At 45.0% G+C, this 27,891-nt stretch overlaps 1 protein-coding gene across 1 annotated transcript in view; it reads right to left on the bottom strand.

Annotated features, from left to right (window-relative positions):
* TMEM163 (transmembrane protein 163) overlaps positions 1–27,891 on the bottom strand; it is a 967,557-nt gene that overhangs the window by 896,299 nt on the left and 43,367 nt on the right. Inside the window, exon 2 of the mRNA XM_078683868.1 lies at positions 21,768–21,887. Coding sequence (XP_078539994.1) covers positions 21,768–21,887 — 120 coding nt within the window. The remainder of the gene's footprint in view (positions 1–21,767; positions 21,888–27,891) is intronic.

Raw genomic sequence — 27,891 nt, 5'->3', positions numbered from 1 at the left:
TATTGGAAACAAATTTGGAGATGTCTCTGATTTCGAAGACCAGGCATGATTTCCTAATACCGATTTTGGAAAAGGGGGGTGGTGATGAACAGAGTTTCTGTATGATGCAGAATACTCTTACCAAGTCAATAGATCATGGTTTTAATCCATCACCGTTTTTTAGCTCACTGCACCATCCCAGCTCAGAACCTGGCTATATGCAAATTAGTCTGTTCCTGTCCCAGTGCATGATGGGAACATGGCAAACCAAACTACCAAGCCAATTCTTATACTGGGAAGGAAACAAGCTTCCGGGGACCGGTTTCTGGCATCACAGCCTTCTTCGGCCCGGCTTGCTTGAATCCTGATGGTGCAATGAGCAAGGGACTCACGACTGAGTATACCCTCCCACACATAGTGTGGATAAAACCGATTTTGGAAAAGGGGGGTGGTGATGAACAGAGTTTCTGAATGATGCAGAATACTCTTACCAAGTCAATAGATCATGGTTTTAATCCATCACCGTTTTTTAGCTCACTGCACCATCCCAGCTCAGAACCTGGCTATATGCAAATTAGTCTGTTCCTGTCCCAGTGCATGATGGGAACAGGGCAAACCAAACTACCAAGCCAATTCTTATACTGGGAAGGAAACAAGCTTCCGGGGACCGGTTTCTGGCATCACAGCCTTCTTCGGCCCGGCTTGCTTGAATCCTGATGGTGCAATGAGCAAGGGACTCACGTCTGAGTATACCCTCCCACACATAGTGTGGATAAAACCGATTTTGGAAAAGGGGGGTGGTGATGAATAGAGTTTCTGAATGATGCAGAATACTCTTACCAAGTCAATAGATCATGGTTTTAATCCATCACCGTTTTTTAGCTCACTGCACCATCCCAGCTCAGAACCTGGCTATATGCAAATTAGCCTGTTCCTGTCCCAGTGCATGATGGGAACAGTATCAAAACAACAGTGGTCCTAGACCTATTAATTACACAAGTTGACTTAAATCAATAATTTCAACAAATTTAAATAGAGCAACCACAGTCCATCTGCTCTATCGTACTGGAGAAAACTCTTTGTACCACACAAAAAACCTAAACCACCAACAAAAGATTACTTTTGATTTATTAACTCATTCATCATGTATCCAAATATTTTTTGGTTTTTTAGTTCATATTATACACAGTTACTTAATTTCAAAAATTAATAAAAACATAGAGGTTGCCCGAGAAAAAAGATAGTGCAAAAGAAGTGCTCAGAAGTGTGAACGCAAGTGAACGGAAAGGAAACAAAATTAGAAAGTGTAGAAACAACTATTCACATTATTTACAAAACAATAACAAACTTTCAGCTCAATCATATTTGAACCCTGGCCAACTGATTTGTAGTCTCTTTAAAGGATTTTTCCAATTAGACGTGTGTCTGAAAATTATTTGGCACTATATACAATTCTTAGGTTGGTCCAAGGGTAATGAGTGGTAGTGTCGACGTTTCGACTCGTCTTATGCCCAACCGGTGATTTGAACCTTGGGATTGCGAGTCTTCATCAGGACTGGAGAATGTACGTGGGCAACCAAGGGATAATAATAACCCTAAGAAAGATAAAATCAAGGATTACTAACTTTGGTGGATAGGTTTTAAAACTTATCATGGCCGTAGCCAGAGTGAGGTATACTCTTACCCTTCAATAGGATGAAAAGCAAAGGGACGTGGTCCTGAATTCCAACTTCCTATTAATACTTCTTATTATGTGGATTCCATTGTTACCACATCTCGTTGAGGTTTCCAAATGTCATACAGGCACCATGGTAAAAGATTTACCTGCAATTAATTATACCTGTGTAAGTGTACTGGATTACCATAAGATTCACCAGTAGAAAGGATTTTTAATTCCAAGAACAATTTACCTTGGAAAATTGGGTGATTCGCAATTTCTCGAAAGCTCCAGTCTTTAAGTCAGGTAGCTTAAAAGGGGGGAGACAAAGAATGGTCTCAATAATCATATCCAGCATTGGAACACAGCATCATTTGTCAAAAAGTCGTAATTTGACAAAAAATCGGGTGTCAAACCCATGTTACCTTATCAGATCATAGGCGTGCCTATTCCTCGGTTCGTGATTCTACAATGGAGGAAGGGAGAGGCACTTTCTCGAAAGCTCCAGTCTTTAAGTCAGGTAGCTTAAAAAGGGAGACAAGGGATGGTCTCAATAGTCATATCCAACATTGGAACACAACATCATTTGTCAAAAAGTCCTAATTTGACAAACAAATAATCGGGTGTCAAACCCATGTTACCTTATCAGCTCATAGGCGTACCTCTTCCTCAGTTCGTGATTCTACAATGGAGGAAGGGAGAGGCACAGAATTAGATATCTCCCTCAACATAGTGGATAGCCTGGGAATTGGGGGGCTAAAACGGACGTAGTCACAGCGACAACGTCTTACCTGTCTATCTGTGAATACAACCGGTCAACCTCGCCTGCTCCGTGGACGCCGTTACTGTCCCGGTGCATGCGTTTGTGATTAAGCCTCGCGTCTCTGCCAGTGCTCGACATAGAGAGCGGACTAAATGTTTACAAAACGTATTTGCGGAAAAACACGCTTAGCCTACTGGTAATGGCCGTCCAACCAGTATAAAAATTAATTATGCGCATAGAACAAGTCTTTGCCAAAATTATCACACCAATAAATTGATTCTTACAAAAAATTTTAAAAACCACATATTTGGGTTATTAATGCATCCTATTTGAGAGATAATCAGACTCTATTTCAATTGATTACTGGTTTTGTGGAATATTGTCCTAGAACGTCATGCTGTCTCAAGCAGGGATACTTGTCTATTCATTTCCTCAAGTTCGTTAAGCCCCTTGTTGACAGTATTAAGTGAGTATATCCACTTACATTCCCTTCTGTTCAGGGTGTTTTGTAGGTTGCCACCTCGTGGATTTTGAGTTATTTTTTCTATAACCCACCACCTCAAGCTGTTTTCTGAATGTTCAAATCTGCTGAAGTATCCCTGCTTGAGATATGAGAACTATGTGTTTAGGAGCATGTCTATGTATACATCATTCCTCAAGGTACACTATATGCACCTATGCACTTGTTCCTTAAGATATATGCCGGACTGTATATGGATTTAGCCATGTTGTCAAATCATTCAAATTGTGGTTTATTATATGCATAACTATGATAATTGTGCTAAACTGTGTGTCATCAGACGATTTTTTACTGAGTTATATGCATTTATGTACTTGCTCCTTGAGAAACATGCCGGACTGGATCTAGTCATGCTGTTAACCATTTAAAAGTGTGTTTCATGGTATGCATAACTATGATAATCCAGCTATACTGAGTGTCACCAGACGTTTTTATCAATTGACTTCATGCATGGTTATCCTGTTTGCTGGTACTGGACTCAGTGCACTGTCTATGATGTGGGAATTGTCCCTTGTTTGTCTCTTTAATGAAAACTGACCTGTACAGCATGACGTTCTAGGACAATATTCCACAAAACCAGTAATCAATTGAAATAGAGTCTGATTATCTCTCAAATAGGATGCATTAATAACCCAAATATGTCGTTTTTAAAAATTTTTGTAAGAATCAATTTATTGGTGTGATAATTTTGGCAAAGACTTGTTCTATGCGCATAATTAATTTTTATACTGGTTGGACGGCCATTACCAGTAGGCTAAGCGTGTTTTTCCGCAAATACGTTTTGTAAACATTTAGTCCGCTCTCTATGTCGAGCACTGGCAGAGACGCGAGGCTTAATCACAAACGCATGCGCCGGGACAGTAACGGCGTCCACGGAGCAGGCGAGGTTGACCGGTTGTATTCACAGATAGACAGGTAAGACGTTGTCGCTGTGACTACGTCCGTTTTAGCCCCCCAATTCCCAGGCTATCCACTATGTTGAGGGAGATATCTAATTCTGTGCCTCTCCCTTCCTCCATTGTAGAATCACGAACTGAGGAAGAGGTACGCCTATGAGCTGATAAGGTAACATGGGTTTGACACCCGATTATTTGTTTGTCAAATTAGGACTTTTTGACAAATGATGTTGTGTTCCAATGTTGGATATGACTATTGAGACCATCCCTTGTCTCCCTTTTTAAGCTACCTGACTTAAAGACTGGAGCTTTCAAGAAAGTGCCTCTCCCTTCCTCCATTGTAGAATCACGAACCGAGGAATAGGCACGCCTATGATCTGATAAGGTAACATGGGTTTGACACCCGATTTTTTGTCAAATTACGACTTTTTGACAAATGATGCTGTGTTCCAATGCTGGATATGATTATTGAGACCATTCTTTGTCTCCCCCTTTTAAGCTACCTGACTTAAAGACTGGAGCTTTCGAGAAATTGCGAATCACCCAATTTTCCAAGGTAAATTGTTCTTGGAATTAAAAATCCTTTCTACTGGTGAATCTTATGGTAATCCAGTACACTTACACAGGTATAATTAATTGCAGGTAAATCTTTTACCATGGTGCCTGTATGACATTTGGAAACCTCAACGAGATGTGGTAACAATGGAATCCACATAATAAGAAGTATTAATAGGAAGTTGGAATTCAGGACCACGTCCCTTTGCTTTTCATCCTATTGAAGGGTAAGAGTATACCTCACTCTGGCTACGGCCATGATAAGTTTTAAAACCTATCCACCAAAGTTAGTAATCCTTGATTTTATCTTTCTTAGGGTTATTATTATCCCTTGGTTGCCCACGTACATTCTCCAGTCCTGATGAAGACTCGCAATCCCAAGGTTCAAATCACCGGTTGGGCATAAGACGAGTCGAAACGTCGACACTACCACTCATTACCCTTGGACCAACCTAAGAATTGTATATAGTGCCAAATAATTTTCAGACACACGTCTAATTGGAAAAATCCTTTAAAGAGACTACAAATCAGTTGGCCAGGGTTCAAATATGATTGAGCTGAAAGTTTGTTATTGTTTTGTAAATAATGTGAATAGTTGTTTCTACACTTTCTAATTTTGTTTCCTTTCCGTTCACTTGCGTTCACACTTCTGAGCACTTCTTTTGCACTATCTTTTTTCTCGGGCAACCTCTATGTTTTTATTAATTTTTGAAATTAAGTAACTGTGTATAATATGAACTAAAAAACCAAAAAATATTTGGATACATGATGAATGAGTTAATAAATCAAAAGTAATCTTTTGTTGGTGGTTTAGGTTTTTTGTGTGGTACAAAGAGTTTTCTCCAGTACGATAGAGCAGATGGACTGTGGTTGCTCTATTTAAATTTGTTGAAATTATTGATTTAAGTCAACTTGTGTAATTAATAGGTCTAGGACCACTGTTGTTTTGATATCGTTAAATGCCCAGGTCCATACCTTATGGGTTACCCCATTTTCTTAATGGTTACATGATGGGAACAGGGCAAACCAAACTACCAAGCCAATTCTTATACTGGGAAGGAAACAAGCTTCCGGGGACCGGTTTCTGGCATCACAGCCTTCTTCGGCCCGGCTTGCTTGAATCCTGATGGTGCAATGAGCAATGGACTCACGTCTGAGTATACCCTCCCACACATAGTGTGGATAAAACCGATTTTGGAAAAGGGGGGTGGTGATGAACAGAGTTTCTGAATGATGCAGAATACTCTTACCAAGTCAATAGATCATGGTTTTAACCCATCACCGTTTTTTAGCTCACTGCACCATCCCAGCTCAGAACCTGGCTATATGCAAATTAGTCTGTTCCTGTCCCAGTGCATGATGGGAACAGGGCAAACCAAACTACCAAGCCAATTCTTATATTGGGAAGGAAACAAGCTTCCGGGGACCGGTTTCTGGCATCACAGCCTTCTTCGGCCCGGCTTGCTTGAATCCTGATGGTGCAATGAGCAAGGGACTCACGTCTGAGTATACCCTCCCTCACATAGTGTGGATAAAACCGATTTTGGAAAAGGGGGGTGGTGATGAACAGAGTTTCTGAATGATGCAGAATACTCTTACCAATTCAATAGATCATGGTTTTAATCCATCACCGTTTTTTAGCTCACTGCACCATCCCAGCTCAGAACCTGGCTATATGCAAATTAGTCTGTTCCTGTCCCAGTGCATGATGGGAACAGGGCAAACCAAACTACCAAGCCAATTCTTATACTGGGAAGGAAACAAGCTTCCGGGGACCGGTTTCTGGCATCACAGCCTTCTTCGGCCCGGCTTGCTTGAATCCTGATGGTGCAATGAGCAAGGGACTCACGTCTGAGTATACCCTCCCACACTTAGGGGTCGATTAGGATGGCGGTTTTTCCGCATCCTCCGGGCCGGCGGAAGTGTCCGCCGGCCTGGAGGATGCGGAAAAACCGCGGCGGAGACTCCAAAGACCCACCGCCAAATTAGGATGGCTGGTGGGTCTGATAATCTGTCCGCCGCTTTTCCGCCGCGGTCGGAAGGCGACCGCGGTGGAAAAGCACTAACATGTCTGGCGGTGTCTATCAGACACCGCCAGGCATATTAGGATGTCTGAAAATATATGCTTTTCCGCGGCGACTTTACCGCCGTGGAAAAGCATACGGACCTTCACTTCGGGGGCCCGTTGCGGGCCCCCTGGGTGAAGGTGGGGTGGGGGGTGCACATGGGGGGTACCTATGGTACCCCCCTGCATTTGCGTGCACAATGCAGCAGGCACCGCGCGGTGCCTGCCGCTTTGTGCACGCAAATGCTGTGCATGGATTTTTTACATTGCGGCGGATGCAGCTTGAAGCTGCACCCGCCGCAATGTTAGAGATGGAGGATGTGACCGCCACACTGGCGGTCACATCCTAATTTGATCGGAGGGAACGCCGCAGCCCATGCGGACGTTCCCTCCTCCTCAGGGGTCGCGGACGGACTCAAGTCCGTCCGCGATCCTAATCGACCCCATAGTGTGGATAAAACCGATTTTGGAAAAGGGGGGTGGTGATGAACAGAGTTTCTGAATGATGCAGAATACTCTTACCAAGTCAATAGATCATGGTTTTAATCCATCACCATTTTTTAGCTCACTGCACCATCCCAGCTCAGAACCTGGCTATATGCAAAATAGTCTGTTCCTGTCCCAGTGCATGATGGGAACAGGGCAAACCAAACTACCAAGCCAATTCTTATACTGGGAAGGAAACAAGCTTCCGGGGACCGGTTTCTGGCATCACAGCCTTCTTCGGCCCGGCTTGCTTGAATCCTGATGGTGCAGTGAGCAAGGGACTCACGTCTGAGTATACCCTCCCACACATAGTGTGGATAAAACCGATTTTGGAAAAGGGGGGTGGTGATGAACAGAGTTTCTGAATGATGCAGAATACTCTTACCAAGTCAATAGATCATGGTTTTAATCCATCACCGTTTTTTAGCTCACTGCACCATCCCAGCTCAGAACCTGGCTATATGCAAATTAGTCTGTTCCTGTCCCAGTGCATGATGGGAACAGGGCAAACCAAACTACCAAGCCAATTCTTATACTGGGAAGGAAACAAGCTTCCGGGGACCGGTTTCTGGCATTACAGCCTTCTTCGGCCTGGCTTGCTTGAATCCTGATGGTGCAATGAGCAAGGGACTCACGTCTGAGTATACCCTCCCACACATAGTGTGGATAAAACCGATTTTGGAAAAGGGGGGTGGTGATGAACAGAGTTTCTGAATGATGCAGAATACTCTTACCAAGTCAATAGATCATGGTTTTAATCCATCACCGTTTTTTAGCTCACTGCACCATCCCAGCTCAGAACCTGGCTATATGCAAATTAGTCTGTTCCTGTCCCAGTGCATGATGGGAACAGGGCAAACCAAACTACCAAGCCAATTCTTATACTGGGAAGGAAACAAGCTTCCGGGGACCGGTTTCTGGCATTACAGCCTTCTTCGGCCTGGCTTGCTTGAATCCTGATGGTGCAATGAGCAAGGGACTCACGTCTGAGTATACCCTCCCACACATAGTGTGGATAAAACCGATTTTGGAAAAGGGGGGTGGTGATGAACAGAGTTTCTGAATGATGCAGAATACTCTTACCAAGTCAATAGATCATGGTTTTAATCCATCACCGTTTTTTAGCTCACTGCACCATCCCAGCTCAGAACCTGGCTATATGCAAATTAGTCTGTTCCTGTCCCAGTGCATGATGGGAACAGGGCAAACCAAACTACCAAGCCAATTCTTATACTGGGAAGGAAACAAGCTTCCGGGGACCGGTTTCTGGCATCACAGCCTTCTTCGGCCCGGCTTGCTTGAATCCTGATGGTGCAATGAGCAAGGGACTCACGTCTGAGTATACCCTCCCACACATAGTGTGGATAAAACCGATTTTGGAAAAGGGGGGTGGTGATGAACAGAGTTTCTGAATGATGCAGAATACTCTTACCAAGTCAATAGATCATGGTTTTAATCCATCACCGTTTTTTAGCTCACTGCACCATCCCAGCTCAGAACCTGGCTATATGCAAATTAGTCTGTTCCTGTCCCAGTGCATGATGGGAACAGGGCAAACCAAACTACCAAGCCAATTCTTATACTGGGAAGGAAACAAGCTTCCGGGGACCGGTTTCTGGCATCACAGCCTTCTTCGGCCCGGCTTGCTTGAATCCTGATGGTGCAAGGAGCAAGGGACTCACGTCTGAGTATACCCTCCCACACATAGTGTGGATAAAACCGATTTTGGAAAAGGGGGGTGGTGATGAACAGAGTTTCTGAATGATGCAGAATACTCTTACCAAGTCAATAGATCATGGTTTTAATCCTTCACCGTTTTTTAGCTCACTGCACCATCCCAGCTCAGAACCTGGCTATATGCAAATTAGTCTGTTCCTGTCCCAGTGCATGATGGGAACAGGGCAGACCAAACTACCAAGCCAATTCTTTACTGGAAAGGAAACAAGCTTCCGGGGACCGGTTTCTGGCATTACAGCCGTCTTCGGCCCGGCTTGCTTGAATCCTGATGGTGCAGTGAGCAAGGGACTCACATCTGAGCATACCCTTCCACACTTGTGGTGGCCAAAACGATTCATAAAGGGGGTGGTGATGGACAGAGTATCTGAATTAAGCAGAATACTCCTACCCAGTCAAAAGATCAGGGCTTGATCCATCACCGTTTTTTAGCTCACTGCACCATCCCAGCTCAGAACCTGGCTACATGCAAATTAGTCTGACCCTGGCCCAGTGCATCATGGGAACAGGGCAGACCAAACTACCAAGCCAATTCTTTACTGGAAAGGAAACAAGCTTCCGGGGACCGGTTTCTGGCATTACAGCCGTCTTCGGCCCGGCTTGCTTGAATCCTGATGGTGCAGTGAGCAAGGGACTCACATCTGAGCATACCCTTCCACACTTGTGGTGGCCAAAACGATTCATAAAGGGGGTGGTGATGTTCCCATCATGCACTGGAACAGGAACAGACTAATTTGCATATAGCCAGGTTCTGAGCTGGGATGGTGCATTGAGCTAAAAACGGTGATGGATTAAAACCATGATCTCTTGACTTGGTAAGAGTATTCTGCATCATTCAGAAACTCTGTCCATCACCACCCCCTTTTCCAAAATCGGTTTATCCACACTATGTGTGGGAGGGTATGCTCAGACATGAGTCCCTTGCTCATTGCACCATCAGGATTCAAGCAAGCCGGGCCGAAGAAGGCTGTGATGCCAGAAACCGGTCCCCGGAAGCTTGTTTCCTTACCAGTATAAGAATTGGCTTGGTAGTTTGGTTTGCCCTGTTCCCATCATGCACTGGGACAGGAACAGACTAATTTGCATATAGCCAGGTTCTGAGCTGGGATGGTGCATTGAGCTAAAAAACGGTGATGGATTAAAACCATGATCTCTTGACTTGGTAAGAGTATTCTGCATCATTCAGAAACTCTGTCCATCACCACCCCCTTTTCCAAAATCGGTTTATCCACACTATGTGTGGGAGGGTATGCTCAGACGTGAGTCCCTTGCTCATTGCACCATCAGGATTCAAGCAAGCCGGGCCGAAGAAGGCTGTGATGCCAGAAACCGGTCCCCGGAAGCTTGTTTCCTTACCAGTATAAGAATTGGCTTGGTAGTTTGGTTTGCCCTGTTCCCATCATGCACTGGGACAGGAACAGACTAATTTGCATATAGCCAGGTTCTGAGCTGGGATGGTGCATTGAGCTAAAAAAAGGTGATGGATTAAAACCATGATCTCTTGACTTGGTAAGAGTATTCTGCATCATTCAGAAACTCTGTCCATCACCACCCCCTTTTCCAAAATCGGTTTATCCACACTATGTGTGGGAGGGTATGCTCAGACGTGAGTCCCTTGCTCATTGCACCATCAGGATTCAAGCAAGCCGGGCCGAAGAAGGCTGTGATGCCAGAAACCGGTCCCCGGGAGCTTGTTTCCTTACCAGTATAAGAATTGGCTTGGTAGTTTGGTTTGCCCTGTTCCCATCATGCACTGGGACAGGAACAGACTAATTTGCATATAGCCAGGTTCTGAGCTGGGATGGTGCATTGAGCTAAAAAACGGTGATGGATTAAAACCATGATCTCTTGACTTGGTAAGAGTATTCTGCATCATTCAGAAACTCTGTCCATCACCACCCCCCTTTTCCAAAATCGGTTTATCCACACTATGTGTGGGAGGGTATGCTCAGACGTGAGTCCCTTGCTCATTGCACCATCAGGATTCAAGCAAGCCGGGCCGAAGAAGGCTGTGATGCCAGAAACCGGTCCCCGGAAGCTTGTTTCCTTACCAGTATAAGAATTGGCTTGGTAGTTTGGTTTGCCCTGTTCCCATCATGCACTGGGACAGGAACAGACTAATTTGCATATAGCCAGGTTCTGAGCTGGGATGGTGCATTGAGCTAAAAAACGGTGATGGATTAAAACCAAGATCTCTTGACTTGGTAAGAGTATTCTGCATCATTCAGAAACTCTGTCCATCACCACCCCCTTTTCCAAAATGATTTCCTAATACCACAGGAACTCGATTGGGTTAATATTTGATGTTTTTCCTATCCCACGTCTTCCTAGAGATGACATTCACACCAACTATTAGAATGATAGTCTATGTGAACCAAGCATTGGGGGAATCCATTGTCAGTATTAAATGTCTTTGAGATTATACATTTAATACAGTCATTGGTTTGCACTAGTTCTTTAATATCACCTAAAACTCGAGCTAACAGACAGGTAAGATATTCAATGAAATCTAAAGAAGGTGTAGCCGTCTGTATTTTTGTGTATTTGTCTGCTTTAGCATTAAAAGAGAGCAATACCAATGTAAAGGTCTAGCTGTTGCTATATCTCATGTATTAGCTTGGACAGTACTGATATAACTTGTCAATCAAATAAAGTTCATTTGAACTTAAATTGCAGTGCTGTTGTTTTTAATATGTTTGCAACAGAACCGATCATTCAATTTTAAGCTGGGTGCTTTCCACTGTGATGCTGACAATCAGAGTAACAATTTTTTTCATCAAATAGCCCTGAATATTTATTTTCTATTTTATCGCATCAACCTAAATCATGGAGATTATTCACATTGATGCTGGGCTACATAATGTTTGGCAGGATGATTGCAGAATGACACAATAATTCACAGTTTAAGATAGACAGTTATGCACTGAAAGGTTAGAATGGCTCATGGATGTCAATCTCCTTTGATTTTATGATGGACATTTGGAGTGCCAGGGAGAGTTTCTTGTCACCATAGACCTTGTTGAAGGGCTGAGGAATTAAAGACCATGGGACGTATTTACAAAGCAATTTAGCATCGCCACACTGCGTCATTTACAAAAATGCAGGAATGCACCGTATTCACCTCTGTGTTTTCTCTTGTGCCGGTGCTAAAAAAGCTGCCTAGCGCCAACACAGACACCCTTGCTCCATGGTGCAGGGATGATTGTTTATGTGCAGGAAGGCACTTTCCGGTACACAAGCAATAATTAAAGGTGATTTGCTCCTTCTATGTGTGCTCCAGAATGCAGCACACATAGAGCAAAAAACGAGGAGAAATAAAAGTATTTATTTATTTGAAGAGTTATATATATGTCTGGCTAGACCCAGGGGTATCAGAGCACTTTACATGAGGTCAACATTGTTGCAACGTTACATCAGTTGCAAGAACAAATCATTGCATAGAGAAAAACCAATGTTACATAACTACATCCGTTATTGGAGCATTAAAAAACATAGAAAACAAGTTCTATGGTGCCTAGAGAGTAGTGGAGGAATAGTAAGGGGGTAGGGATGCAGATCAGGACTGGTTGAAACGTCCATGGAGGATAGTACTTAGAGGGTTCACCAAAACGTTAGAGTAAGCGAGTCGACAAACCAGTAAGGGTCCAATAAATCAAAAACATTCAGGGCCGGACTCCCTCACTGCGTTGGGTTGCATTAGAAAGGGACGGGTCAGAAGGAGGGGGTGAAGGGATGCATCACAGTAAATAAGCAAGGAAAGAGGGGTATAGGAGTTCCACGTGGCGATCGATTTAAGGCGATGGTGATACTGGAGAGCACAAGGCCCTGACCGGCGGCAGGAGTCAATCTGAGAGTCTGTAGAGACCTCAAAAAGGAGGATCCACATCATGGACCCCACTAACTTTGCGACAAAATAACAGGAAAGCGGGAAAACCAAAAATCTGTTTGAAAACCAACAAGGAAATCTACCTCAGGAGCAGGGCTGAAAGGGGAAGACTGCCACCAGATTTGGCGAGGGAAGGCTGTGGGACGCCGATCATACTTGGGTCGTCGTAGTCAGGGGGAAGTCAGCGCGGGCACTCAGGTAGCGACCTCGAAAGAGGAAGGCAGATGCTGGATCAAGAGTGCACGCTAAATCCGCGGATGTAAGGGAAAACAGGCTCGGTGATAATGGCAAGCAACGATTGCGGCATTCTCGTTGCTGCTTTGTTGTGGGACAGGAAACGTGCGTCCAGCCGCACTCCAGTAGAGGCGAAGGGGGATGCCAGGCAGCTGCAGCTCAGGTGCAAAGGGCAGGCGACAGCCAGAGGGGTGCTCCCCAGTCATATCCCCAGAAGCATCCAGGGTAGCTCAACTGGGCATCAGCAGCGACGAATAGGATTTGCCATCGGTATACCCTCAGAGGTAGATCGGACGGCGAGGGGAAAGAGAAGACAAGGAAGGGAGAGAAGAAACAGTGTCAAGCCCAGAGGGAAGGTGAGGCCAAGGAGGAAATGGAGGCAGCAGCAGGGACCAGGCAGGCACAACTCCCATGGCTCGGAAGGTGAAAACAAGCTCGGGGGCACCGTACTGCGGTGTCATGGAACTCACCGCCACTGCGACCCCATCATGGGAAAACAAGACTTGCATGAACTAGTGGTATTACAGGAGGTGAAGCAAGGGGTCTAGCAGCAGGGCAAGCAGCAGCGGTCAACCTGGCAGGCAAGGGGATCAATGGAGGTGTGAACCTCAGCCCAGCTCATCCGACAGCCATCCGGAGATTTCGATCAGGCATTAGCCGCGCTGTGACAGGCTCCGTCGACAGCAGATCCTTGGTGAGGAGGGGGAGGAAGGAGACAACAGCGGAGAGACAATGACAACTGTGCCCATGTCTGGCTGGGTAGGTGACGGCCGAGGGATAGAACCCAAGCCGGTGTCTTCTATAGCTAAACAAGCAGCTCCACCGGGCATCGGACATGTTGATAGGACTCCGCGGTCAGGACTTCAATCACGGTTCAACAAGAAGAACTCGAAATTCAGTCGCAGGAGTTGGAAAGACGAGGACTGCAGTCCATATAAACCCAGGTGAGCAAAAAGGGTCGAAGAATGGGGTGAATTCAAAGGATTAGAGCCAAAAGGCAATCCCTGGCCGGGGATCTTGGCATGGACATGAGGTGGAGATATTTCTCTTCAATGTGCCACTCTAACACCTGCTTTTCAATGGTGTTAGTTTTTGGCACTTCCTCAGCTTTACATAGCCATCTAAATATGGGGCAGTATCAAAAAGCAATGGGTGTTGTGGTGGAACGCCCACTGCGACACCCATTACACTCCCCTGTGACGCATAAAACTGCTTGAAACCGCACGATCCTTAGCATGTGCCATTAAGCCATGCAAATTGGCTTAGCGATGCATTGTAAATCTTGAGCAGGGCATTGCGCCACCGGAGTGTCATAAAAAGTGATGCTCCCTTGGTGCAATGCCCTTGTAAATATGCCCCCATATTCTTAGAGCAGTTTCTCTAAGTAGCTGTGTATTGCTCCTGTCTTATTTGTAAATTACCCCAGAATTTCCCGGTTTAATTCACAAATATTTGTTTCTGTTACTAGTGTTATGTTTCAGAGCAAGGACAGGCTTGTGCATTAATTTCCGAGAGTAGAGTCTGCTTACTCACATACTGCACTGGCAAAACTGTTGTTAGTTCAACCCTCACTAATCTCATTGCACAATGTGTGGTGTGTGGTTTCATTTTCATCCGGTGGTTTACAAAATGTCAGTACCTTGATAATTAGATCTCTGAGAAGTACTGGGTTGCAATGGGATAGGTTGGAAACCAGGATAAAAAGATGGCCAACGAATACGTCGCATTGGTGTGCTGGTCCACTAAACTTAACTCTTGGTACAAAAAAATGGTTGCATGTTCATTAGGAACTAAACACAATCTGCATGTATTTTGAAAATCTTGTTAAGAATATCCATTGTGTAAAACATGCAAAAGCAAGGGTCACTTATATGTGGCCTTTGTCGATTTGTGCTGCTTTTGACTTGGTCCCTTGGCAAAAGCTTTGGCAAGTGTCACAACAGATGGGAATGCCCCCTAATATACTCTCAATTATCGCTCGGCTTCATGAGAGTAAGTATGAAGGAGTTTGTTGGGGGTAACATGGTCAGCTTACCAACCCAATCCCTCTCAGGATGTGAGTCCGTCAGTGATGTGTTTTTGCTCCTACCTTGTTTTCCCTTCACTTGAATGAGGTGGTGCATCTTCTTTTGAATGTATCAGTCAATGCTCCATCCCTGGCTTGTATAAAGTTATCCACCCTACTTTTCGCAGATGACACCTTGCTTTTGTCCCAAACACCAAAATGGCTTCAAACCCTATAATCTCATTTTGAGGAGTTTATAATGTTATGAGGTCTTGAGGTTAATGCTACCAAAACAAAAATGTTGTCAATCAATCAGCATAAACCATATAGAGGGAAAATGTTTCTGGGTTGAGAGGAGCTAGAAAGAGTCGACGCATGTGAGAATTTGGATATTAAACTATGAGGTAGCATGTCATGGAAAAGACATATAGACAAAGCATTCCTTAAACTCAAACAACTATCAGGCACCATTCTGAAGGAGCATCATGTCTCAAATAGTAAACCTATAGCGCCTCAACTTCAGATTTACGACTCCAAAGCTGTGGCTGCAGAGCTATATAGTGCAGGACTGTGGGGGGTTTGTAATCTTTCTGATATCACCAAAACTGAACACAAATACATCAGAACTTTGTTTTCCCTTCCCCCTAGTTCACCCTCTTACCCACTTGACTTTGGCATGGGCAGAAAGTTCATCACTGACAAAGTAAAGGTAAAATACATTGTATTTTGCCAGAGGCTTAGAACCACCCCTGAACTAGCTAATTATGTGGAGGCCTTGCAAGAGGTAATGAGGTTAGTCAGATAGGCAAGGTCGACTAGTGCAAGAACATTAAAAAAGTGTTGTCTTCTTTGGGTCTGTAAAGGCTTTGGGAGTCTACGGACTTAGGGCCATATTATCAAGAAAGGGTGATACATTATCGCCGCTTTTATCGGCAGGAAACTGCTGCTAAAGCAGTGATAATGGGCTTGATAATATGCCCTTGTGAATTCCCATAGAAGACCAGGTTCTGGTGTTAACCTGATTGTTTTAGATCTATTGCTTTCAGTGTTCTGTTGTTGACGCTGTTTTTATGGATTTGTTCAATCCGAAATAAACATAATTTGATTTGTTTGTAAACTTTGTTTATAAGGCATTCAGAACAAACACTGATTTTGTTCACATTTGGCATTCCCTATTATTTGCCGAAAGTGTAAATCTGGTGCAGTAAGTGCACCAGGGTGTTTTGTACCTAAAGTTTTTTAAATGTCCTGATAGTGTTTAATGGCTCACGTGTGGTGGGTCCTGACATAAACTTTGTGATATTATGTCACGCTATTGAACCACGTTTATTTGTCCCAAGCTAAATTTCCGTTACACTGATGTAATCTGGTGCAATTTTTGTGTTTTTCTTGTCACTATTCTTTTTTTTTTTAAATCTCTTTATTAGCATCAGATTGGTTCGTGCAAGCATACAATCACACAGTAAACTGCTCACAATGAAAACATAAGTGGTCATTATACAAAGTTAGTAAGTGGAGGACTAAACCAATAATATTACAAGCATTGTAACACAGTCTAGGGTCTTATTTTGCGTTTTCCAGATAGTAAGGAGAATAGCACATGTGGAAAGTTGATGCAAAGAGACATAACCTGTTTCAAACATAACAAAAACGAATGAGCCTTCGTGACAGAGAGAGCGGCAAGCAACACAGCAATTACGAGCAAGATGGCATCAGCAGTGGCATAGGCATACGAGGGTAGATAGAACGACAAATGAAAAGACTTGGGTAAAGCAACCCTTCCAATCGGGGCAAAACATGCAAGGAAACGGGGAGGGAAACCTCCTGGCCCCAACCAGCATATACACTAAAATCAGCAGCTCACGCATACCCCTCTCCAATAGTGTGTTCTTGTCACTATTCTTGTTCACAGTTTCCAAAATTATGCCATTACGCCATCGGGTGTAATTATCCCGTATTTGCAGGAAGGTTTTCAGACAGGAAAAGTGCTTAGTTTAAAAAAAAAATGAAGTGCCAGGGCCCTTCTCGGAAAGCCACCCCAGCCTGCACCATGCAATGCCCCTGCCAGCGCTGCCAATGACAGTACCAACATAACACCTAACCATCACACTCCTAACAGTGTGACAATTCAGACTATTTTAGGCCACAGAAAGCTATAATAATGTCACGAGAGGCTGGTATTATTCATTTTCAGTGCCATTTCACTTAATAAATGGCTGTTGTCCTCAACTCAGACAGCGCCACCATATGGTGGACTGTCACAGGAGCCGGTGCTGACAATTAAGTGCCGGTGCCGGGCACCAGATACCACCAGCTCAAATTAAGCACTGCACAGGAATAATGTGAGCAACCAGAACGGGAGCAAGTGTTGCTTGCAGCACTTTTTGTGCAACTTATTTTTGGGTGGGAAATGAGAACTCACATCCAAAATGAATTCTAGTATGCATTTTGTTAGACCTGGCATCTTTGGCGTGGTTTCCCCTGACTTTTTTGACTCTACCTCCTGTATTTTTGACGCTGTGCTGGATTTCGTTTTTGCTGGTTTAGATGCTTTGGGGACTTTGCCACTGCTGATCAGTGTCAAAGTGCAAGTGCTCCCTGAGTAAATTGTTATTGTAATTGGTTATCCATGATTGGCATATTTGTATTACCAAGAAGTCCCTAGTAAAGTGCACTGAGTGTGCCAGGGCTGGTGATTCAAATGCTACAAGTGGGCCTGCAGCACTGATTGTGCCACCCACATGTGTAGCCCTACAATGATGTCTCAGGCCTGCCACTGCAGTGCCTGTGTGCAGTTGCTAACTACCATGCTGCCCTGGCCAGTGTCCACACACTGGCCAGGTCTAACCCTTCCCTTTCTGTATACATTGGACACCCCTATAGAAGGCCCTAGGTACCCCCCTGGGCAGGGTGCAGTGTATCTGAGTGCTTGGTCCAGTTGTGGTGCCTCTGGAAGTTGTACCTGCTGTTTGGGAAGCTGGACAAAGAGAAACTTTTCACGCATCGCTCGCTTGCGGAGCGCATCCCCGACAGTGAAAGGAAATTCCCGCCGCGCGAAGATTGAGATCGTCACAGCGCCTGTTGCCGCTGCAAGAGCCGACGCATCCTTCGCTTGCGGTGCGGGAAGATTACTGTCTCTGCGAACATCGTCGCAGAGCCTGTCGTCGCTGGGTGAGATCGCCGCACCGCTTGCTTGCGGACTGCATCACGTCGCTGCGAACATCGTCGCAGAGCCATCGCATCAAGGGGCCGCGAGAGGAGAAGATCGACGCCGCGCTGCGCATCGCCGCCACACCTGAGATCGTTGTTGTCCCGAAGATCGTCGCATCATGCCTTTTCGAGACACTTCCTACCGAACCTGCGCACCGGAATCCATACAATGTATCGCCTCCTTCCGCATACAGACCGGATTCGTGGCAACACGCCTGCTGCGTCCAGCGGGGCTGTAGCATCGCCTCCCCAGGGTCTCAGGAGTGACGCATTGCTTGTTTTTCAACGCTGCAGCTTCCATTTGGAAATTTAGTTGCATCTAAAGGTACTTTTGGCTAAACGTGAGGCAACTGTGGATTCGTTTGACGCAAACCCTAGAAATCTTTGAAAATCATATTCTTGAACTGTGTATGTTGGATTTTTGTCGTTTTGGTCTTGTGTAGTCTAGATAAAGATACTTTATTTTTCTAAACTGGTGTGGAGTCCATTTGTGGTTGTTTTCACTGTGTTACTGTGAGTGTTGGTACAAATACTTTACACATTGCCTTTGATAAGCCTGTCTCATCGTGCCAAGCTACAAAAGGGGTGAGCAGGGGGTTTCTGAAGAGTGTATCCCCCTTACCCTGACTAGAAGCAAGAGTCCCTATTTGGACATTGGTATCTACCTCTGTCAACTAGAGACCCCCAGATCTAACACATTTCATGTTAAATTGCTACACCAAAAGCCATTTTTGCAATTAGTATAATTTTGCATAATCATGCAAAACAAAAGACGAAAATTCCACCCATCACTACTATTAATCTCCCACTGCTCTGTCAAGCAGTTCAGATTTTGTTATTGTTCAGACCAACCTGAACCTGAATTATAGTTGTATGTTTACAGAATGAGGGGATGGGGACTTGGGGGGGCAGCCAACCGCAGGGAGGTTTGCCCCCCACCCTGGGTTTTGGGGAAGTGGAGCAGTCCAGTGCAGGGCTGGACTGGGAATACAAACCAGCGCTGGTCCAGCGACTGCACCAAGGGATGTGCTATTTTTGAGCTACTTTTATAGCCCAAACTACACATAGTCTTCCCACGACTTGTGGAGTAAGTGCTAAATCTGGAGGAAAGTTTTCTGGTGAAATCTCCTCCACAATGGTATCCCTATGATAAATACCATTGACCAAGTTGTTTTGCCTGTAGATTTATCGCATCCTTCATAAATACATCGATTTTCTTTTACCACCCAACTCGAAACCAAACCTTTATCCTTTCAGTGCTTCAGCCACTGCAAATGCCAGAAAACAGTTGGTTAAAATTCGAACCTTTTTGAACCGAAATATTGGATGACTTTTCAATGGTCTTTGAATGATGCCATCTCTCTGGGCCTAACTTTCAAATCTTTCCTTCATGAGTAGGTGGAAAAGTGCTGGAATTTTAGAAGAGAGTTAAGTGTAAGCCCAGTTGCCTATATTTGTGATTACACCGATCTGCATGGATTGATCAGTCCATCTTGTGGATTATATCAGAAGATGCCACACCGGGCCGGCTCCTCCGTTTGAGCGGAGGAGCATTGCCCAACTGAAATGCCCCCAGAGAGACGCTTATCCCGTCCCACACAGAGCGTCAGGACCGGGGCGGGGCAGCTGCTGACTGGCAGCAGCAGAGAGAGCAGGGCACTTTCAGTTTAAAGTGCACATGTCTTTTTGGCCGGCCGTCTTGCGCCGGCCAGCCACACATGTATACTTTAAATCCATCTAATCCAGCTGTCTTAAGACAGCTAAGTTAGAGAAAGTCAAAGCCTCCAGAGTACCAGCAGTGGCCCGTGCAGGTAAGAGTGGTGAGGCTGTGGGGTCGTGTGGGGGAAGTATTCAACAGACGATGATGAGAGAATATTAATTATTTATTTAGCTTTCCCTCGTGGTCGTCTGTCGAAATCTCCCTCACCCGTTCCCACCAAACCTAGCACTGCTGTGATGCCGGTGAGAGCAGTGCTAGGTGCAGTGGCATAACACAGGCCGCCACAGCCCCCATGGTGCGGGGGGGGGGTCCTAAGCTCCAGTGGGCCCCCTCGTCACAGTACTCTGGCCGGCGAGCTCCCGATTGAGTCCGGAGAGGGCCCCTCCAAGTACCTTGCAGGAGGGCCCCCTCAAGCTTTGTTACACCAGTGGCTAGGATTATTTTGGGAGTTTGGAGCCTGCCTGCCTGCTTCGAGGAGAGAAGACCACAAAGGAGGACATTGCTTCACGCTCGCAGGTAAGTGCTTTTAATATATATATATTTTTTAATGACCCACCCGCCCTTCCACCCTCGGGACATACCAGCCACCCCTGGTGCCACACACAGCTATCCAAGTATCTATGTGCTTTAATAAAGTGCATGTTTTTAAATAATTCCGGTCCTAGGTGTCCAGCAATAGCATATATGCAACACTTACATGAGGGCGATCATTGTCTCTGTTAGCACACAGCGTGTTGCTATGCCGAGCCTGACGCGCGAGAGCGGGTTATGCTTCCCTCTGTCACTCATGCTCACCAGTCACACATTGATCTCACTTGACACCGCTGGCTGAAGAAAATTCGATAATGGGAACTTTCGTCGCTTTCCACTGTCACACTAATTTGAAGACTGCTAGCATTAGTCACATTAAAGCCTTGTCTTCTGCTCGCTGTTCTCAGGCGGCATTAACTTGCCCTAAAAATGTAAACTGTCCATCTCACAGATTTAACCTTTGTACAAGGTATCCTAGCAAATCAGAATCCGCGTCTGCTGGAACCAGCACGTGAAAATTCAGGCTCCTCCACATAGCTTCAAAATGCAGTATTCTGCTCACCTTTTCACTAATTTACAAAGCAAGTCATATATAAGCAGTGTTTGTTTAAATCTAAAGCACAATCAGTTCAAAAAAAGGATATCAACATTTTACATAAATGTTCCATAGCATATAAATGTAATCCACAAATATATATATAAAGGCAGTAAGAAGTGAAACTAATCATCAATGTCACACTTCCCCATCAGTCTTTCCAAGAAAATCAAGTAAAAGCTAGTTCAGTATTTTCACCTTCTATATTTTGACAAATCTTTTAGAATTAAATACATTCTTTTTCTGCTACATACTCACTATTACAGACACTGATTTCATAAAGTCTAATTATATACTTCTGTATTCTAAAATCACGCCTCTCAAATCTAACAGGGGATTTAAACAGGTTATCCATCTAGAAAGAAGACCCCGGGCCTGATTTAGAGTTGGCGGATGGGTTGCTCGTCATAAACGTAATCGCTATCACATCCGCCATTTTAAAAGGGCCAACCATCTAATGCACTTGGAAGATGGCAGATGGGATATCCTTCACATTTCTGATGGAGTATTCTAACCGGTAAAACTCTAAATCAATTCCCTAGTCTGCTTCAATCAATGCAATGTTCAAACACAAGCAATGTTTCTAGAAGAATCCATGATCTTTTTACAAATCAATAATCTCTTTCCTTGCTACTGAGCACAAAACAGTAAAATGTAATAAAATATCACAGAGCAGTCATGGCCGGTGCAGGTAAGCGTGGTGGGCGGAGTAGACAGACGACGGAATAGGTTTTATTTATTTTAATTTTACCTATTTTGTCATCTGTCGACTTCCCCCCTTCTACCCTACCCTTCACCCGCCCCACCGTGCTTACCTGCGCCGGCCACCGCTGTCACTGAGTTAGGGTGGGAGGTATAGGTTGTATTTTTAGAGGCTTTCAGGGTGAATGCTACATGCATTAGAAGCATTAAAGAAGCTCTTTGTACTCACTGAAAGCTGCCACGGCCAGGACCAGGGTTACAGCAATAGAGATCCAAGATACCCATAATGCCTTATTTCTGTAGCTCTGGGCTTCAAGAGGGTTAAGTTTTGTGCTGCTTTCAAGTAAACCTGGGAAAGCCAAATGTACATATAAATTTAGTTTTATATTGTTCTCATCAAGGAGAGCAGAAAAACCTTCTAAATAATCCACGATGCTTAGATTCTACAATTCAAACATGCAATGCCTTCTACTGAAGGCTTCTTTAGCCCCTCAAGTCTTAGGTAGCACATTGGTTGACTGCAGTGGATATTTTTTTTTGTCAAGTTCAATTATTTTTTTATTTTGGATACATAAACAAAAATTTCCCAAACAACACCACGTCATTTTTAGGAAAAAACTCACCACGATTAGATCCTCTAACATTAATTATACTTTCTTTTGTAAATACAAGTGATTCTAAAGCAGGAGTGTACCACCTATGGACACTTTTTGCCTAAAATGTATATGTAACACCATTGTATGAATGGAATGTCTCTCCTATGCAGATGTTTCCAACGCAATTAGGTCAGAGATTTGAGCCATGATTCCCAGGAGTTCCTCAATATGCTTATTTACAGATCTATTTACTCTTTCTCTAATCCGAATATTTATTTAAGAATTAGAATTCACAGACAATTACGGATTTTTTAAGGTATGGTCCAAGAATTGGACAACATAATAAGACTTTTCCAAGATGTTACTATGGTAAATTTTGTCTAAAGTGTACTTGTTTTTGTTCATTGTCGTGTGGCATCAATCAACCCTGGATTTTTGTTTTCATTTTGGGTGTTTAGGTCTTGGAATTTAAATTTAGTGTTTAGTATAAATTTCTTAAAAGATATGTTAAGAATCTGTGTCTGCCTTGTCTCTCTCTGTTTAAAGTAATGTATATACCGTGCTCTGATTAGTCAAAGAATTATCTTCCCATATGCATTTATAATGAGTCATTAAGATGATGTAAAATGGATATGAAACTACTAGAAATATTATAATAATGAATAGTCTGGTTATTTTGTATTGTTTGTTTTTATTGTGAGCAAATTGTAAATAGTCTTTTTTGTTTGTGTTTTTAGCTCTGAAGAAGTCCCATGAGGGATGAAACGCGTTGGCAGTCTTGTCCATGAAGCGCCTGTATTTTAAAGAAAATGTTTATGGATTAAAAGAATAAAGACATTGTCTTCCACAATCAAAAATACGATCCTTTTCGTTCTTTCATTTGGGAAGTTATCCATCTACAGTTCGAACTGTTGTAGACTATGGACAATAATCTCCCTTACACACTGTTTATTTGTGTTTTTCGGGTGCAAGTCCAATTGTATTGATTTGTATATTTGTTACACAGATGTGTACATAGAATGTGTGCTTTGAGCACCTTGTGCAGCCATTTTACAACCTTACCACAGGCGTGTCAAAATTGACGCCAGAGGTGAATGTGTTGTAAGCCAGCAGTGCAAAACTTGCCCTATATTTACAATGATCGTGTAGTTTAAAGAAAGAAAAAAAACTTGATAGCAGCTTGACCTCTTTGATTGCCCAGGTAAAAATAAGGCGTGGACAACAGCCCTCGTGCAACACTGTGGAGAAATGACACCAAGAATGGAGTACCATATCATCAACTTCGATTTGTGAAAATGCCAGGAGAAGCGGTAGTGACATCAGACAACCTTTGACCCTGATACTATTACACAGTTGTCCAATGCATACCACCATCGGCACTTCAACAGCCTCATATTTGTTGCTGATTGACCTGGGGGAAGGGCAATGTCTGTGAACTAAGGAAAGTAAACAAGACTTTTAGAGCCCGGATGACCTTCATTTCCCTGAGTCTGCCTCCTGGACTCCTGAGTTTTGGGTAGTAGACACATTGACTAGGGGGGCAAGCCGGCAGTGGCCGCTACAGGGGGCTTAACTCGTGCTGTATTACAGCTTTTCCTACAACCTCTTGCTTCATCCGCAGTCGTTGGTCCGCCCCCTTCCTTGTCGCCCTGAGGCGGGTTTCCCCTGGGGCCTCCCTGCTCAATTGTACTGCTCGTCCCTCCGTTGTTGTGGCCCTTCTTGTCGCCATGTTCTGCTCAGTATGAATATTAAACATTTTCGTTATTTTTATATTTCTAATATGATTTGATACAACAAATTAACATACACGACATATAACGGTTTTGACGTTTTTCTATAGCGAGCTTTTTGTTTCAGTGATTTGGCAGTGAGCCTTCCTTCTGAAATGCATATGTCTATTTTTCTGACGTATGCTCCAGTACTATCCATTATTTCCAGACGGAATTCAGTACAGCAGAGCAGCAAACTTCTGTGTAGGTCCAGAGACTACAATCAGCTGACACCCGGGCTGCCGAGAGAGAGCAGCGCGGGGGAGTATCAGCACCTTGGCCAGCGCCTGACGGGCTTGCGGAGGGAGGGGGGGAGGGGATGCGCACGCGGAGGCCGCATCTCTGACAACACTCACACCACGCTGTTGGCTCCCGCTGTTTATTCACACATCCCCGCAGCATGTGATACGGCAGAATACACAGAATAGCACGTGTGCATCACTGCACGTACACACGACCCGAGTGCACAGGGGGTCACATATCTAGCAGTGTGCGTAAATGCAGCAGGAGAAACAGCAAAGTACACAGAGTAGCACGTGTATCACTTCATCTGCACAAGAGTGCACAGGGCATAGCATATCTACTAGCTGTGTGCGTCACTGCAGCTGAAGATCCAGCGAAGTACACGGAATGGCACAGGTGCATCGCTGCGTGTACTAAGGGGCATATTATCAAGCTGAGCGTTAAAATTATCGCCGTTTTAGCGGCAGAAAACTGCGGCTAAAGCGGCGATAATGGGCTTGATAATATGCCATGGAGAATTCCAATAGAAACCCATGTTCACACCAGAACATGGGTTTCTAATTGAATTCACAAGGCCATATTATCAAGCCCATTACCGCCGCGTTAGCGGCAGTTTTCTGCCGCTAAAACGGGATAATTTTTAACGCCCTGCTTGATAATATGCCCCAAGTTCTTTCTATATCACGTAAATCACTGCACTACACAAGAGAGCTGGGGCATCGCATACCTTCTGGCTGTATGCGTCACTGCAGCTGAGTATACAGAATACCCCACGTGTTTCACTAAAACTTTTTTTTACATAAGAGTACACATTATATAACATTTGTATTGTTGCACATACACACAAATGCGTGGGACATCGCATACCCACTATTGTGCCCCTCCCTGCTGTTGCAAGTAGCGCCTACACCATTGAATATGCATCTGTATTGACGCAGGTGCAGAAGAGCGCCCAGCATATCTCGCGCGTGCCCGTGCCCGTGCACGTACACAAGGTGTAACGTGTGTCGTTCCTGCTGCAAATGCTCCATTTTTCACCTGAAACCACGTGTCACCGTATTTGCTGGCATACATAAGCTGTTCTGTGCGACCCACTGCGTGGAGACTGGCACGTACAAAAGCGTGCACCACACCCCTAAGAGCTGGGTGTGTCAATGCAGGCCATGCGTTCCTTACGGGAAACACCAACGCAGCCGTCCATCCTTCAGAGGTCGGAAAATTCAATACCATTAAACTGGGTTACGGTACCACCTGCTACTTAAAGCGCGAAAAGACGTCAATGTTACGTCACAATGTGTGTTACATCAAAGACCTTTATATTATTACCATCTCCGTCATCCTCATATAATTCTGCCGTGTCCATGTTTTGAAAGACTACGATTTGTTACCATTTAAACGAATTCACTGAAACTATGTTTATCTATAACTCTTATCTAAAAACACGTTTCAGTTCAATGCTTCTATTGTGTCATTTACAGCCATTTAAAAGAAGATGTCAACACGACACCTGATAAAAATGTACAACTTTGAGTGTAACTGAACGGGATCGTGCTCTAGGGATTAACTAATGCCGCCCTGCCCTATTTGATTTTAAACAAAAGGACTGGGAAAGGCTTGCAGGTTTGCCAGGCGCTCGGGAGAGGATGACGCCTAAAGGCTAGGTCGCTCCACCTCGAAGCTGGGTGATTGGTTCGAGTCTCGGCAGGGGAGCTCAACATCTTGTGATTCCGGACAAATCACTTAATCTCCCCATGCCTAACGAAATTAACGTGTTCGCCTATAACGCACCTGGTGCTCATGTAAAGCGCTCTGGTACATTGGTGTCGAGTTAGTGCTATTTAACATTCCACCCCCCCCCCCCCCCCCAAAATATGAATTTTATTTCACTGAGGTGCTGGTGGGAGGAGGGAAGGGTCAGCCCCGGCTCCATACACAAGACGGTGACGAAAGGGTCTCAGGTGAATATCTCAGCTTAACCCCCTTCCCTTGCCTAGGGGCGTTCCGGGATGCAGGATAACTAACCTGATTTCGTCAGCAGGTGCAGCTATGTATGATGCTATTCCGTAATATTACGAAACTTGTTATCTAATATATTGACCCCATGCTGTGTATGAAATGTGTTACAGGCAAGCTACAGAATAACTCATCGGATTTAATACCCGGGTGAAGAATTGCGAATGGTGTTACAGGCAGACAGCAGAATAACTCACCGGCTGTACTGCCCATGTGCAGAATTGGGAATTATTTTACAGAGAGGCTGCTGAGCAAGGCCCGTGATTTATTGACCGCGTACAGTATTAAGAAAGCTGTGCTACAGACAAGCTACATAATTACTCATTGTATTAAATACCCTTCAAGCAGAATTGCGACTGGTGGTACAGGTAGACTACAGACTGATTCGTCAGAATGAATATCCGTGAATATCCGGAGAGCTGACCTGTTGTTGTTGCCGTTGGGCTGCCCTTTATCCCTCACGCTTGAGGGGTACCGCCAAAAAAACGCTACCTCTCGCCGCACCCACTTCGCGGGTGCCGCAGCGCGGTTAAAGGCGAGGGGCTGGTGCTGCCGCTTGCCGCTTGCCAGTACCAGGGACGAGTGGAGGAGCTACTGGTGTGCTGCAAAGGGTGGCGACAGGCAGGGACTTGTTAGACCAGGAGTCCCTGCACAGCCACAGAGATCTTGGCCGCGCCCCCTGGAAGCCACGCCCCCCCGCCCAGCTGAGCCTTTTTAATCAAACGAACCAAAGCCCAAAGTGGGAGAGCTGACCTGTTGTTGTTGCCGTTGGGCTGCCCTTTATCCCTCACGCTTGAGGGGTACCGCCAAAAAAACGCTACCTCTCGCCGCACCCGCTTCGCGGGTGCCGCAGCGCGGTTAAAGGCGAGGGGCTGGTGCTGCCGCTTGCCGCTTGCCAGGACCAGGGACGAGTGGAGGAGCTACTGGTGTGCTGCAAAGGGTGGCGACAGGCAGGGACTCGTTAGACCAGGAGTCCCTGCACAGCCACAGAGATCTTGGCCGCGCCCCCTGGAAGCCACGCCCCTGCACTCTATGCTAACTATTTAACATCACGTTGGGCGCGTAGCGGAACGCGAGCGGAACGCCGAGCGAAGCCCGGGCAAAGGGCGGGACGTCTGTGGCCGTCAGGGGACGGAAGAGGACGGGACGGGACACCCCCCTTTCTCCGTCTACTGAAGAGCACAAAGGTACTGTTTCTATTTGGTTAAAACAGACTTATATTCTACTGGCATAGTGCTTTATCACTGAAGCGGGAGACTTTGAGGAGGGGCACCCGACCTTTTGACGTATCCCAGCAGCTACTGATCTTGAAACATCCCACTTCCAAAATGAAAAAACGGGGAACTAAAACTTTAACCCCTGCGACACGATCACACACCAAGCTGCTGGCAGTCGATCCACAACCTCTACCAACCCTGACAGCTATCGATAAAATGCTGCAACAGACCATCGGTGTAGTGGTAAACGCAATTGAGAATACTGAGAGGAGGCTATCGATAACCCCAACGCTAGGCATGCAAACCCTGGGAAAAGACACCTCAGCTATCACAATTGATGTCTTGGACACCAACTCATTTCTGGCTCCATCTTTTGTAGATTTGCCCTGCAGCCAGTTGCCCGCTGAGACCCCCATAGCTGCCCAGGAGCAACCAATTATCTTATCGCCCCCTTCCTCGGAGAAAAGGACAGCCGCACGTAAACCGCGCGTGAGGAAAAAGAGAGGTAATATTAC

The sequence above is a fragment of the Lissotriton helveticus genome, chromosome 3_1 (assembly GCF_964261635.1).
Source record: "Lissotriton helveticus chromosome 3_1, aLisHel1.1, whole genome shotgun sequence".
Lineage (NCBI taxonomy): Eukaryota > Metazoa > Chordata > Amphibia > Caudata > Salamandridae > Lissotriton > Lissotriton helveticus.
The sequence above is the reverse complement of the archived record's forward strand: the minus strand, read 5'-3'. Positions and strand labels throughout refer to the sequence as shown.